Source organism: Dipodomys spectabilis, unplaced genomic scaffold (genome assembly GCF_019054845.1).
Source record: "Dipodomys spectabilis isolate Male_0828 unplaced genomic scaffold, ASM1905484v1 ptg000289l, whole genome shotgun sequence".
In the NCBI taxonomy this organism is placed as follows: Eukaryota; Metazoa; Chordata; class Mammalia; order Rodentia; family Heteromyidae; genus Dipodomys; species Dipodomys spectabilis.
The window spans coordinates 9,007,267-9,022,535 of NW_024870966.1; the positions used below are offsets into that span (position 1 = coordinate 9,007,267).

At 41.8% G+C, this 15,269-nt stretch overlaps 1 protein-coding gene across 1 annotated transcript in view; it reads left to right on the forward strand.

Annotated features, from left to right (window-relative positions):
* Nucleotides 1-15,269, forward strand: part of Glrx3 (glutaredoxin 3) — a 39,702-nt gene that overhangs the window by 4,891 nt on the left and 19,542 nt on the right. Inside the window, exons 2-4 of the mRNA XM_042701433.1 lie at nucleotides 3,592-3,700; nucleotides 13,712-13,786; nucleotides 14,512-14,713. Coding sequence (XP_042557367.1) covers nucleotides 3,592-3,700; nucleotides 13,712-13,786; nucleotides 14,512-14,713 — 386 coding nt within the window. The remainder of the gene's footprint in view (nucleotides 1-3,591; nucleotides 3,701-13,711; nucleotides 13,787-14,511; nucleotides 14,714-15,269) is intronic.

Below are 15,269 nucleotides of genomic sequence, written 5' to 3' on the forward strand. Positions count from 1 at the left end.
GTTAATTTCTAACAGCTCCTCTAAACCTGGAGCCATCCTGTTCTGTTACACTCAAGAGGAGTACAGATCTGTGAAGTAGTCATCACCTTTGGCTGCAGACATGTTCTCTAAATAAGAGCTTCCTCCTGTCCTCCCTTTTTTTTTTTTTTTTTTAATTTTTTTTTTGGGTCCGGTCATGGGCCTGAACTCTGGGCCTGGGCGCTGTCCCTCAGCTCTTCAGCTCAAGGCTAGCGCTCTACCACTTGAGCCACAGTGCCACTTCCGGCTTTTTTCTTTTTGCTTATGTGGTGCTGAGGAATCGAACCCAGGGCCTCAGGCATGCAAGGCAAGTGCTCTACCACTGAGCCACCTTCCCAGCCCCTTGTCCTCCCTTTTTAAAAAGGCCAACTTGATATGGCATATCAACATGAAAATATTAATACTAAGTCAGTGTAGCTAAGATTTTCCTCATGTCTGATGTTAAATGATCAACTTTTCGGTCCTGGAACTAACCTTATTATTGTCAGTGTCCTCATAGCTTTAAACAGATATTATAGCATTCCTTTTTACATGTTCCAAACTAGACAATGTATTCCCAGTTGCAGAAGAGCTTTCTTAGTTCCTCTTGTTTGGCTTCTGTACTTTCACCCAGATTTGTGGGCATGGGATTGGTATGTGTAACATTCCTTACCCAAGGTTTTTGTGAACCTCTGTTTTCCTTCTTGCCATCCTCAGGCCTTGGAGCCTTCTCTGGAGGCTGTGTATTGCTGGGAGGTGGGGCTAGAACCAGCACAGGGTTTACGGTTCAGGCCTGTGTTCTGCTGGCTAGAATTCAGTTCCACAGCCCCAGACAACTACAAAGAAGACTGAAAATTTTGGTCTAGCTAAATGCTGAGGGAAAAAGGAAAGTACTATTTGATGAACACAATAATTTTTCATTATCACTTTCAGAAGGTTCTGGGATCTGGATGCAATTGTAATCCACTGACTGGGGTCCCAGTGGCCCCCACGTGGGTGCCAGGTGGGCCTTCTTTTGGAGCCTTTTCTTTGCCTTTTGTGTGCTCCTAGGTAGCTTTTTCTTCAGATCTGCCTGTGGTCCTGGTCCTCTATTTCTCTTTTTTTCAGTGATGTTTGTCTACTTATTGTTGTCCTGGGGCTTGAACTCTAGGACAGGGCTGAGCCTTTTTTGCTCAAGGCTATAGTTCTACCACTTTGAGCCGCAGCTCCACTTCTGTTTTTCTGATGGTTAATTGGAGATCGTCTCCTTCCTGCCTGGGCTGGCCTTAAACTTCGGTCCTCAGATCTCAGCCTCTTGCGCTCTTCAGTTCAAGGCAGCTCAAGGCCAGCACTCAGCCCTTGAGCCACAGCCCCACTTCCGGTTTTCTAGTGGTTTATTGGAGATAAGAGTCTCTCGGATTTTCCTGCCCGGGCTGACTTTGAACTGTGATCCTCATATCAGCCTCCTGAGTAGCTAGGATTACAGGCCTGAGTCCTGTTCCTGCAAATCCTCGGTTGTCTCTCAGACCTTCAGCCTGCCCACTGCCCTCCTTGCACTGAATCAATAAGCACACGATATCCTTGCATTAAAGTCAATCCCTTGATCCTGCTTTCCTCTATATAGCACCATCTCCTAAAGTAGTTTTCTAGCAGTCTAATGCCTTACTTCAGCTCGGTCTTCTGTGCTGCAGTCTGCATGCTTCTGTTAGAACACTGACATCCAGTCACAATGTTAGTAAACCTTTTGTGCTGCATTTCCTTTTGTGCTGCATTTAGTAGTTCTCTTTTTTTTTTTTTTTTTTTTTTGGGTCCGGTCGTGGGGCCTGGACTCTGGGCCTGGGCGCTGTCCCTCAGCTCTTCAGCTCAAGGCTAGCGCTCTACCACTTGAGCCACAGCACCACTTCCGGCTTTTTTTTTTTTCTTTTCTTTTCTTTTTGCTTATGTGGTGCTGAGGAATCGAACCCAGGGCCTCAGGCATGCAAGGCAAACGCTCTACCACTGAGCCACCTTCCCAGCCCAGTAGTTCTCTTTTCTTGACTTCTTTGACTCTCTGACCTTCCTATACTGCACAGCTGCCCCCCCCCCCCCCCCCTTTCTCCATCTACCTGGCAATGTTGATGGGCTGACACTAGCTTTCTTCTGTCCCTTTGCAGTGGGTTGATTCTTTGATCCCAGATCTCTAGACCAACACGGGCATCTTCCTTGAGCTCCACTCTCACACTTAAGTGCACTGAACTTCCTTCATTTCGGCTTCACAGCTTCTGTCTAGAGATTCAGGCCAGCACCTCCACAGCATTTAAGCCTGAACTGCTAGCTGTCACCAGATCTTACCCTCCCCCCACCTTCCTCTGCTTCACTTTTTCTCTCCTTATTTTCTTGGCTTTTATGGTTTGCCATTTCTTGACCATAGCATTCATTGTCCCTTAGTTCTTTTCTCCAAGTAACATGTCTTTTCTTGAAATTTTTAAAAAGATATTTTGGAGGATGCTTATATTTGATTAAAAACTTGTTGTAGTGAACATTAGTTACAAAGGGAGTGCATTTCCATGCATGTTTGCGATGTATTCTAATCAGTCTCATATCCTCTGTCACTGTCCAATTCTTCCCCCACTTCCTAAAACAATTTCAACAACAGGTTTCTCCCTCTCCTCTCCCCCTCCTCTTAGCCCAACATTTTCCAAGGAAGATTGCATTGCATTGAATTTAGAGTTTTTTAATACCAAGTGAGTTTCAGTTTGATATTAGGTGGACCTAATGATATCTATCTTCTCTGGCAAAGTTTGGTATGAAAATAGTCAGAGGTACATACATCTATATATATATATATATAGAGAGAGAGAGAGAGATTCCTAAGAATTTAGTGAATAACTTACTAGTCTACTATCTGTTTATGCTATAAATATTTAGAAAAACATTTGTAGCATGATATAATAGCTCTCTCTCTCTCTTTTTTTTTTTTTGCTGGTTGTGGGGCCTGAACTCTGGGCCTGGGCACTGTCCCTAAGCTCTACCACTTGAGCCACAGCGCCACTTCCAGCTTTTTTTGCTTATGTGGTGCTGAGGAATTGAACCCAGGGCCTCATGCATGCAAGGCAAGCACTCTACCACTGAGCCACCTTCCTAGCCCATGATATAATATCTCTAAAAAATAGTTCCTGTCTCTCCTTGTTTTCTGCTGGTGGGCTGTCACTGGACTGCAGTGTCCCTTTGTCACCATGCCTTGTTTAAAAGATAATGACATTAATAGTAATAATTAATAGTAATAATGTGGCTATAACTTTGTCACAAGCATTGTTATTCTAGAAATTTAGTTTTCACTGTACTCAAGGCCCTGAAAATATTGTTGATTTACATGTCTCTGAGTTGAGATTGATGGATGTTTAGAAGCACTTTACATGGATTAAATCTTGACTCAAAAAACAGCACTACTCTGAAAATGTATCCAAAAGTCTCAACACCTTGTGTTCTTGTGCCTAATGCAGCAAAATTGTAGTAATACAAAACAGTTTAAGCATTTTCTTTAGTGGTTTTGATTGTAGTAAAATTTACATCTGGATTTTCTTATTCCTAAAGTTTAACATACTTTTTAAAAGGTGGCATTTTATCAATTTACAGGTCCCTCCTCGTGGTCCACTTCTGGGCACCTTGGGCTCCACAATGTGTGCAGATGAATGATGTAATGGCAGAGTTAGCTAAAGAACACTCTCAAGTTTCGTTTGTGAAGGTATTTTCCATGTTATGTCTTTACAAATTTCTGACTTATGCGTTAGACTATATTAAATAAAAAGGGGATGGTATGTAATTTCACATCTTTATAATTGGTGTTGAGATCTGTTACTTTGGCAGTAGATTATTCTTAAGACTTTTTATTGCTCAAGTGTAAAAATCACATGTTTTTGGATAGGAAATATCAGAATGGGCAAAGAACCAAGGTATTTGAGGGCCATAGCAGACTAGATAATTTAGTGTGGATAATTGTGGCTTTATGATAGTTGAAATATTAAGAAGACTTTTTTCATTGAAAAGCTAGATATGGTTTGGCAAATGACTGGAAAGAGAATATATATGCTCCTAGGGACCAGGACAACTGGAGGAAGTTGCTGTCTTAGATTGGGTAAATGCTGACCTGTGGGAGAAATGGAAAATTTCTTTTTAGAATCCAGAAGAGGGGCTGGGAAGGTGGCTCAGTGGTAGAGTGCTTGCCTTGCAATGCATGAGGCTCTGGGTTTGATTCCTCTGCACCACATAAGCAGAAAAAGCTGGAGGTGGTGCTGTGGCTCAGTGGTAGAGTGCTAGCCTTGAGAGCTGAGGGACAGCGCCCAGGCCCAGAGTTCAGGCTCCACAACCAACTGACAAAAAAAAAAGAAAGAAAAAGAAAAATAGAATCCAGAAGAAAAGGGAAGCCCTACGGTCTCCTGCTTTTTATTTTTCCTTTGGTTTTGGGGATTGATTGAAGTGAGCATTCCCTCAGCCTTCCTTTGTTTTTCAGTTCCTACACTCCTGGCATCTCTGTCGTGGTTGTGACATTGTTTTTTTTGTTTGTTTGTTTTTTTGTTTTTCAAATTCTTTATTGTGATTAAGTGATTACATAATTTCCCGAATTTCACAGTATGGTGGGATAGTGATGCTTAGTTAAAGTCACAAACACATTCCAACTTTCATGGGGCAGATTGTCTATCATGGTCTTTAGCATTTATGAGTTCTATGAGCAATACAGCTATTTCTTCCACATTGGATGATCTGTACATTTCTTTTATTTTGCATAGCGTCAGCTGTTCCCTGTTTCTCACTTGTTCCCTCCCTCCCATCGCTGCCATTGAGTTGCTAGTTCATTTTGATCAATGTGTAACATTTTTTTAAAATACTTTTTTATTGTAAAAATACTGTACAGAGGGGTTACAGTTATATGAGCAAGGTAATGAGTACATTTCCTATCAAGCATTGCTGCCTTTCCTTTGTTTTTCCCCTTCCAACCCTTCCCTCCCACCTCCACAAATACACCACCCCCCACCTAAATTGTAGCTCAGGCTGGTCTTGAACTCGTGATCCTCCTGCCTCATCCTCCTCATTGATTACCGGCGTGCGCCACCACGGCCTGCACCCCCACCTAAATTGTAAAGTTCACTTTTCACCATAGTGTCTTGTACATCTCATTGTTACAATGGATCGACTGTATCTCTATTTAAGCAATTTGTTTTTTTCCTTCCTCTCCTCAAATTAGAGAAGTATATATACAAGATGCAGGGCACCAACATCAAATACAGTGAAAACAGAGGTTATACCGTGGGGGAGGAACATACAAAGTACCCCCTCCCCCCCCCCAAAAAAAATCACATGGTATATTACAAATAGGTTAGAAACAACAGCAAGAAAGTAAAAACCACTTGTGTCCCTATCTTGGGGTTCATTTTGCTTAACATCGTCTTATCTGGTCATATGTACAGAGCTTTTAACCTTTTTTGCTTGTGTGACTTTTTTTTTTTTTTTGCCGGTCATGGGGCCTGAACTCTGGGTCTGGGTGCTGTCCCTCAGCTCTTCAGCTCAAGGCTGGCGCTCTACCACTGGAGCCACAGCGCCACTTCCGGCTTTTTCTGTATATGTGGTGCTGAGGAATCGAACCCAGGGCCTCATGCTTGCAAGGCATGCATTCCACCGCTGAGCTACCTTCCCAGCCCCTGTGTGACATTGTTTTAACACATTTAAATGTCATCACTCAGCACTAATACTGGTTTAGGCAACAGGACTAAAGTATGAGTTGAGTGGTGAATTACTGGTAAGGGAGGCATAGATGGTATTTAAGAGTCAGAATTGTTAGGATTTACATGTCTCTGAGTTGAGGTTCATGGATATTATGAATGCCCATAAGAGATAAAGCCCTTTTAAAATGAAAACTTAGCTTTATTTGAGACAAGATTTCTATGCTGTTTAGGTTGGCCTTGAACTCTCCTCTTGCTCAGCCTCTTAAGTCCTGGTTACGGGTATGTGTTTACCAAGTCTGGCCTAAAACTTTGGGATTTAAAACCAGAATTTGTGAATTCATTGTACACGTACATTGGTACGTGAATGGGTAAAAATACAATATAGTTGTCTCTTGTTATGTAAATGGAAAACAATTCCAAAATGGGATAATTCATTTGTATAGTCTGGGTGATAAACTTCTCTGGCAGACGGGGACTGGACTCTACCTGACGTGTTTTGCTCTTTGGCTAGCACTCTACAAACTGAGCTGTGCCTCCAGCCCCAGGCTTTTATACTGATGCTGGCTCTGTATAGGTGGTGGTCTCCAGGGGCTCTGAACTTTGGAGAGCATACCTTGAACAGGCCCACTCCACTCCACTCCATTCTATCAACCCCGTGGCCCTCCTCACACGTAACTGCGTGTATTAATTTTGCATGAATCCTTCCAGTGTTTCTTTATGCAGATAGAGCAAATAGGAATATAATAGTTAGCTTTTTAAAATTTAAGGACTTACTTAAAATTCCAATGAAATGTGTAATGTAGCCTTAGAATGTAGCCCTGAAATGTCTAATATAAATAATAGAAGGGGACATTAAAACTGCATGTTTGGTCAGTGATAAAAGATAATGATTACAAGTGAAATGAATGATTCAACATTTCAATCATAAGGTTAATCAAGATGATGGTAATTGTTCGAAGTCTGCTTGGTGTGTGTAAGGTTACTGGCTTAGGTGACATGCTGTTCTCAGCTGCCATCTGAATGACTTATTTAAAGTGACTGTAGAATACCTCTCACATTGCTGTGAGAGTGTTGGCAGTGAGATTTAAAATGTGTTTCTGTGAGCCCAGGGTTGTAGCCTCAGTGCTGTTGGATCGTCAGGGCTACTGGAGCCTGATTATACCTGCTGTTGAGTGTGTCAGTGGCTTGTAGTGGACCTGCATGATCAAAGCAGAGGTAGTATGCTGAAGTTTGTAAGTTAAGTAATTAAAAGGCCCTTGCTGGACTGCAGTGAGCAGAGGAGTGAGTGAGAAGCTGTCCTTAAGAATTATTCAATTCATTTTGAAACAGCTTTCTTTTGTATTGAAGGCTTCTGAAAAATTTGTAGAGTCTGGCTAATATTTCATCCTTTTTTCTCTCATCTCCTTGCTTCTTTTTCTTTCTCCCTCCTCTGTTCTTCCTTCTTCCTTTCTCCAACCTCTTTCCCTCTCCTTCTTTATCTTTTTTTCAACTTCTCCATTCTCCCTTCTTCTTCCTCTTCCTTTCTCCTTTCTTCCTCCGTTTCTCTCTCCTTTTCTTTCTTCCTCCTTTCTTCTCCCTCCTCACCTTTCTTTCTTTTTTTTTTTTTGCCGATCATGGGGCTTGAACTCTGGGCCTGGGCTCTGTCCCTCAGCTCTTCAGCTCAAGGTGAGCGCTCTACCACTTGAGCTACACCGCCACTTCTGGTTTTCTAGTGGTTTATTGAAGATAGGAGTCTCACGGTCTTTCCTGCCGGGGCTAGCTTTGAACTGAGATCCTCAGATCTCAGCCTCCTGAGTAGCTAGGATTAACAGGTATGAGCCACTGGCACCCGGCTCCTCACCTTTCTTTTGCTTTTTCTTCCTTCCCTCTCTTCCTGACTTCTCACTCCTTCTCTCCATCTCCTTTTTCTTTCTTCTCCTTCTTTTTCCTCCCTGTTCTTCCTTTTCCCCATTCTTTTTCCTTACCTCCCTCCCTTCTGTTTATTTTCTATCTTTCCCTCTCCCTGTTCCTTTCCTCCCTTCCTTCTTGTGTTGCTATGTTGCCCTGGCTGGCATTGGAGTCCTGGGGTTAAGCAATCATCCTCTTCCCAGATATTCTCCTGAGTAACTGGGATTGCGGTTGTGTACCATTGTACCCAACTTCCCCTATCTGTCTTTTAATTTGATGTTTTCCTCTTTTTCTCCTGTTTTTTTTCTTTTTTGGTCCGGTCGTGGGGCCTGAACTCTGGGCCTGGGCGCTGTTCCTTAGCTCTTCAGCTAAGGCTAGCACTCTACTACTTGAGTCACAACACCACTTCCAGCTTTTTTTCCCCTTCTGCTTATGTGGTGCTGAGGAATCGAACTCAGGGCCTCATGCATGCAAGGCAAACGCTCTACCACTGAGCCACCTTCCCAGCCCTACTCCTGTTTTAATGGTGCAATAAGTTTGGCATTTTTGACTTGTGAAGTAAAGGGAATAATCCATTTTTGTGACTGAGATTTCCAGAGTCAATTAAAAAGTGATCTTAAGGATTTTAGATGGGCCATAGTTTCATTAATACCTTACTTTGCTGATAAACTTCTTTCTTACAAAGTTAGACCTGTTGTTGGTCATGTGGTTATTTCTAATTGGAATTAAACGCTGCAAGGCAAAGCTTTGACATCATGGCTGTAAAGTGCACAGATTCTTCTCTGTCCCATGTCTGCGATATATGGATGATGCCCCCTTCCTGTAATGCTGTATCTTTTTTTTTTTTTTTTTGGTCGGTCATGGGGCTTGAACTCTGGGCCTGAGCGCTGTCCCTCGCTCTTCAGTTCAAGGCACGCTCTACCACTTGAGCTATAGCCCCACTTCCGGTTTTCTGGTGGTTTACTGGAGATAAGAGTTTCACAGACTTTCCTGCCTGGGCTGTCTTTGAATCACAGTTCAGATCTCAGCCTCCTGAGTAGGTAGGATTACAGGCGTGAGCCACCGGCGCCCAGCTCCTGGCTGTATCTTGACTGCACGTATTCAGGGTCTTTAGCGATGTTATCCTAGTTGTTTCTTTTGCTAAAAATCCTATACAAGCTGGGTGCTGGTGTCTCATGCCTGTAATCCTAGCTACTCAGGAGGCTGAGATCTGAGGTTTACAGTTCAAAGCCAGTGCAGGCAGGAAAGTCATTAGACTCTTAATTCCAGTGAACCACCAGAAAACCAAGTGGCGCCGTGGCTCAAGTGGTAGAGCACCAGCCCTGAGCTAAAGAGCTGAGGGACAGTTCAACCCCCACAACCAACCGGAAAAAAAAAATCTTACAGAAATCGCATGTTTATTCTGAATAAAATAAAATAATTTCTTTTTTTTTTTTTTTGGGTCCGGTCGTGGGGCCTGAACTCTGGGCTTGGATGCTGTCCCTCAGCTCTTCAGCTCCAGGCTAGCACTCTACCACTTGAGCCACAGTGCCACTTCCTGCTTTTTTCTTTTTGCTTATGTGGTGCTGAGGAATCGAACCCAGGGCCTCATGCATGCAAAGCAAGCGCTCTACCACTGAGCCACCTTCCCAGCCTTAAAATAGTTTCTTTATGGATTGCCTGATGTACCTGCCAGTTTTTAAAATGGAAATGCACCTTTCTTACTTCAACAGTACAGGGGCTTGAACTCAGGCCTTCCTGCTCTTGTGTAGTTCCTCTTTTACCCAAGGGACACTACCATTTGAGCCACACCTCCACTTCTGACTTTTTGCTGGTTAATTTGAGATAAAAAGAGTCTCATGGACTTTTCTGCTAGCTTCAAATCTCTGTCCTCAGATCTCAGCCTCCCGAGTAGCTAGGATTACAGGTATGAGCCACCAGGGCCTGGTGATAGAGACTTTCCTTTTTAGACTAAGTGTTTCTCTGCAGCCTAGGATGGTCTGGAATTTGCAATACTTCTGCCTCCACCTCTTGAGTGCTGGGGTTATAGGTGTTTGCATTTATTATTTAAATATTTGATAAAATCTTTCAGAATATGTTGCATGGGAAGAGAAAGAACAAGCCAACCTTCTTCAGTGATTGTATCTGAGGAACAAACAGACCCATTTTACGAGAAGTCTGTTCCTTTTTCCCTGTGGTTCTTTTTCATTGACCATGTAATGTATTTCAGTACAAAAATTCTTAATTATACTTATCAGCCAGCTGGTTGGTGAGGTTTTTTTTTTTAACTGTTTCACTTAGTGCTAAACTTTGTGTGGTAGTTACTGTATTTGTAGCTTAGTTTACTGTAATTTAAAGTAAGTGATAAAGTGTATAGAGGAGTTGAGTACTTGTATTTTTTTACTTAGTGAAAACAAATCTATTGTTTGATTTATTCTTATGAAATACACAACAGTCTTAAAAATGCAGTTCACATTACTTAATTTCTAAATTACTGTGCAGTCACTGTGTGAAATGGCTCCGATGACTGTTATTGTGAAGGTTAAATGAGTCAGCAGTACATGAAACTCTGGGAATAGTATCTGGCTTAGAGTAAATTGCAGCTGAGAGTCATTTCTTTTATGCCAGTCTTTGGTGACCCTGTAGAATTGAAGTACAAGAGAGAGTCCTCATGTCTGGATTTACTTTATGTCTCCCCTGCTTCTTAACTCTCATCACAGACACATGGCATATATTCTTGGGGATAGGAAGCAAATTTTTTTTTTTGTTTTTGTTTTTGGTCGGTTGTGGGGCCTGAACTCTGGGTCTGGGTGCTGTCCCTCAGCTCTTCAGCTCAAGGCTAGTGCTCTACCCCTTGAGCCACAGCACCACTTTCAGCTTTTTAACTGCTTATGTGGTACTGAGTAATCGAGCCCAGGGCCTCATGCATGCAAGGCAAGAACTCTACCACTGAGCCACCTTCCCAGCCCCAAGCAAGTGGTTTTCACCAAAGTCATTATCTGGATTCGTCATGTTTGGTGCTTCTAAAGGCATGTGTAAATCCTGTCCTTAAAATATGGTCTTTTACAGGCATCAGTGGCTCACACCTATAATTCTAGCTACTCAGGAGGCTGAGATCTAGGATCACGGTTTGAAGCTAGCCCCAGCAGAGAAGAGACTCTATCTCTAATAAACCACTTAAAAAAAACAGAAGTGTTACTGTGGCTCAGCAGTGGTAGAGTGCTAGCCTTAAACATGAAGAGGCTCAGGGACAGTGCCCAGGCCCTGAGTTCAAGCCCACAACCACTCCCCACCTGCCAGAAAAAAGATCTTTTTTTTTTATTTTTGGTCGGTCGTGAGGCCGGAACTCTGGGCCTGGGTGCTGTCCCTGAACTCTTCAGCTCAAGGCTAGTGCTCTACCACTTGAGCAACAGTGCCACTTATGGCTTTTTCTGCTTATGTGGTACAGAGGCATAGAACTCAGGGCCTAATGGATGCAAGGCAAGCACTCTACCACTGAGCCACCTTCCCAGACCAAAGTGATCTTTAATTGTAGCAGTAGTGTAAAAGTTAACTGATACCATGGAAAAAAGCATAGATTTGACTTAAATGAACTTGGCTTCTCAGCTCTGCCACATACTGGATACCTATTACCCAGGTCACTGCGTGCATTGGGGTTCTCCAGAGAGATGACCACTGGACATGCATGAAGATGCAAATAGATGAGGGGATTTAGTGGGGAACTGACTCCCCTGATTCTGGAGGCTGAGCAGGCTAGAGGATACCAGGAAACAGGTAAAGTAGTGCAGACCAAGCTCCCACAGGCCTGAGAACCATTCTGCTAACAGTGAAGCCTTCAGTCTAAAGGAAAGCCTCAGAAGTCAGGGGAGGAAGGAGGATGTCCTGGGGAAGGGGCTCTGGTGGAGGTTACTAGACCGAAGGTCAGACAGTTGGGAGTTCTGATTTCTAGGGCAGCTTTAGAAATAGAGTGAATTTGCCTGTCTTCTCTGCCTTTTTGCTCTATTTGGACCTCAGCTTGCTGGGTGGCACTTACCCATGTTTGCGAGGATGGATAGATCCATCTTATTCCGTCCATGGAATTAAATGCCTGTATCTCTTTCAGAAACATTCATAGACATGCCCACAAGTAATGTTTTATTAGTTACCTGGATGTCAGTCAAGTTGAAGTCTAAAATTAACTGTACCTTTTTCTTCCCTACCTGTACAGTTGGTATAATAATATGGTAGGAGGTATCTTTAGCAGGCCATCCATGAACCATAACTTGATGATTTTTTGTGAGCTCTTTTGGATATAAATTATTCAAAAATATTTTGAAAATTTTAATGGATAAAACTGTTAAGTTGAATGAGATACTTAGTAAAATGGATTCATTGTAAAATTCATTTACACAGAATTTTAGTGCTGAAGTTTTTTTCTTGTTTGATTCCTTGTTGAAGATTTAAGTCCACTACTGAGCCCCATGCCCAGTTCTGCTACGGTCTTAGGGCTTCAGATGTTCTCCACTGTAGAACTCCTGCCCTTCCTTCAGAGGGCGTGCTACCATTACCTTGGTCCTGCTAAGGCTTCATTATCTGGGCAGTGATTTGAGAGGAGACACTCGTGGTGACCCCTTTGCTTAAGCAGGAATTGCAAGGGTGGCCTGTGGCCTGCTTCTGAGAAGAGTCATCAGTGAGGGACATACTGGAAGCCAGCAGAACTATGAGATGAAATCAGATTTTAAAAATGTATACAAATTTGTGAGGGTGCTACCTGTTTTATTATGAGTTCAGATACGCTATTTTGTGTAGGGGTCTTTACTCTGTTTAGCACAATCCCAGCATGTAGTGGACACTTACTTAGGTGATAGTGACATCTGTAGGTATTTGCCTTGGTCAGTTTTTGTGACCATTGATACTCTGAGTATGCCTGTGTATGTTAAAGAAAATAAATATTTCTATGAGTCGAGTTCTAAACTGCTATCCTTTAGTCTTTTTCCAGATTATTAGACAGTTGATGTTAAAGTTTTAAAAAATGAAAACAATTAAAAAATACTGTTGCACAGGGCATTTTTAAAAGGAAAAAAAAAAGATAGTAAAAAGCATTACCTAACAGTGTATAAAATGGAAGCCACAGCCAAAGACAAATGATTTTCTACTGCTGAATCATCAGGCTTCATTCCAGTAGATATAACTGGACTTGGTAAAGCTGTAGATAAGAATTGTATTTCAAGCCCAGTGGAAATCTTTCACTCTTGGAGAAATTCAGTGTATATATTTTAAACACTTTTAACAATATAATTTATCAATAATTTTTATTTCCTATAGGTATAATGTGAATACAGATTTTTTATTGGTTTCAAAAGTTTTTATTAAATAGACAGTCCTGTGAGAGAAAAATATAATATATCTTGGTTTTTCTCAAAGTATATTGTTTGTAAAGACCTACATAAATAGCTTATAGTAATTGTGTTCTCATTATATAGAAATTGTGTTTCTAAATGTTTCCAACCCATGTGTCAGGTATCACATTGTACCTTATCAAGGGACCTCAAGGAAATGATTACCAGACAAAATGCAGTCTCTTACTTAAAACGAATTTACATGTTTAAGTAGACCTGAAAGCAAGTAACAGCAAGATAGTTGCTTAGGATCCAGCAGCCTTGCAGGAGTTAAAAGTAAAATTTATCAGACATCAATAGTTTATTGGAGAAATACTCCTTTTTGCTTCATAATTTGCAGAAGGCTGCAACTGTCAGTCATGATGTACTGCCTCTTGAAATTAGTCAATAGAGCAAACAGCAAGAATTGCTGTGGGCAGAAAATAAGCACTGTAATCATGACATAACTGGGGTCAGTGATTTATGGATTTCAATATAGTAGTAGCTGCATATGATTGAAAATTTACTAGGTCACTAGTGCACCAAAAATTTTATTCACAGCCTCCAGGCATCTTTTGAAATGTGCAACAAAATAAAAACCTCTGAACCTGTTTTGACACTGCAGACTCCGTGGATGACATGCCAGCCCAGTGAGTCTCATTTAAATGTAAATGTGTCATACGTAAACTTTTGTACCATACTCTATAAAAAAGCCAGCTACTTGAAAGGGATAATGCATGGGAAACTGATGTACATATCCAAGAAGTAAATAAGGACCTTGTAATAATCAAGCTTGAATTCCTTTGTTTAAAGTTGGAAGCTGAAGCTGTTCCTGAAGTTTCTGAAAAATATGAAATTTGCTCGGTTCCCACCTTTCTGTTTTTCAAGGTAAGGATTAAGGTAGTATAAAGACCAGCCTTCTCTGGTGGTTTGTGGGATGATCTGTTTTGGTTCCTTTACCTCCTGTTAATTTTAGATCACGAGACATGAGGTTGGTCTTGGCCTTTTCTGATAGCCTTATGTTTTGCACTGATGCCGAGAACCATTTTGGTTGCTTACCCCGGTCCCAGGGACAGTGGAGGACCAAATGAAAACTGGAGCTCCTCGGCCAAAATCCAGGCCTCTGGCTGTAGATCCTGGTGCTTCCTGAGTTGGCTGAGAAGTTGGCTCTTCAGGGCATGTGCCTGTTTACTATGAAACATCTGGCTGGTTCCGGTTTGATTAATGATTTTTAGGAAGTGGGAACAAAACGGTGCTTCAGGGCTCCCATGAGGATTACCATAGTTCTCCAAATACCTCATTTATTCCTAATAATGGAATCATCCCAGCTGGTACAGGGGAAATCCTTTTTGTTTTAGGTTAGGCTTTCATCTGGTTTTACTTGGAGATGTCTCTGTGATTTTCCTAATATGTTTTCAGGAGAAGAAGAGAAAATTGTGTGTTTCTAAAATGAGATGCAGTGCAGGTAGTTGGTAATCAGATTTTTCATTTCTCTAATAACAGTGTTGACTTCTTTAAAATTGGCTATAACTATCTACTTGTTATCATTTTAGAGTTTGAAATAAATGATTAAGGAATGCCACAAGTATTCTAAATGACATTTTAAACTTTAGAATTCTCAGAAGATCGACCAATTAGATGGTGCACACGCACCAGAGTTGACCAAAAAAGTTCAGCGCCATGCATCTAGCGGCTCCTTTCCACCCAGTGCTAGTGATCACCGTAAAGAAGACCTTCGCCTCCGCCTGAAGAAGCTAACTCATGCTGCCCCCTGCATGCTATTCATGAAAGGAACTCCTCAGGAACCACGCTGTGGTAAGAAGCTGCTTCTAAGATGATGGAAACATTGTAGGGGGCAGGAGAAATGTGTCGCCATTTCCGTGCATCTTATGCTGTGCTCACATAGTCAGACAGAATAATTTCCTTGTTCTCCTACAAGGAAGTGTGGTTGAGAGTTTGTATTGTCCATTCAGATAAGGATGGACCCTCCAGGGCTCTTAGAAATTACCTAATGCAGGACCTTTGTTTTATAGGTGACATGACTTGCCCAAGGTCATCTGATACCAGAGGTGGAATTCAGTTCCAGCTACTCTGTCTCTGTTAATGGGCCTTTTATCTATGCAGTTTTGCTCTTAACAATTTTTTCTTTTTTGGCACCTTCCTTTTCTTTACTTTGTTCGGATCCAATAATTTAAAAATTTGCAGAATTTTCATAGTGTTCTTGTGACCATCTGGTAATTTTGCCTTCCCTGTTGTCAGTGTGTAATGCTTGTATTATGCACCCAGTGCAGTCATTTTCAGTTGATAGCTACTAGTAATTTAAAGATCCTAATTCTTGGCTTATAGTCATGCTTATTTTCTGTACACATAG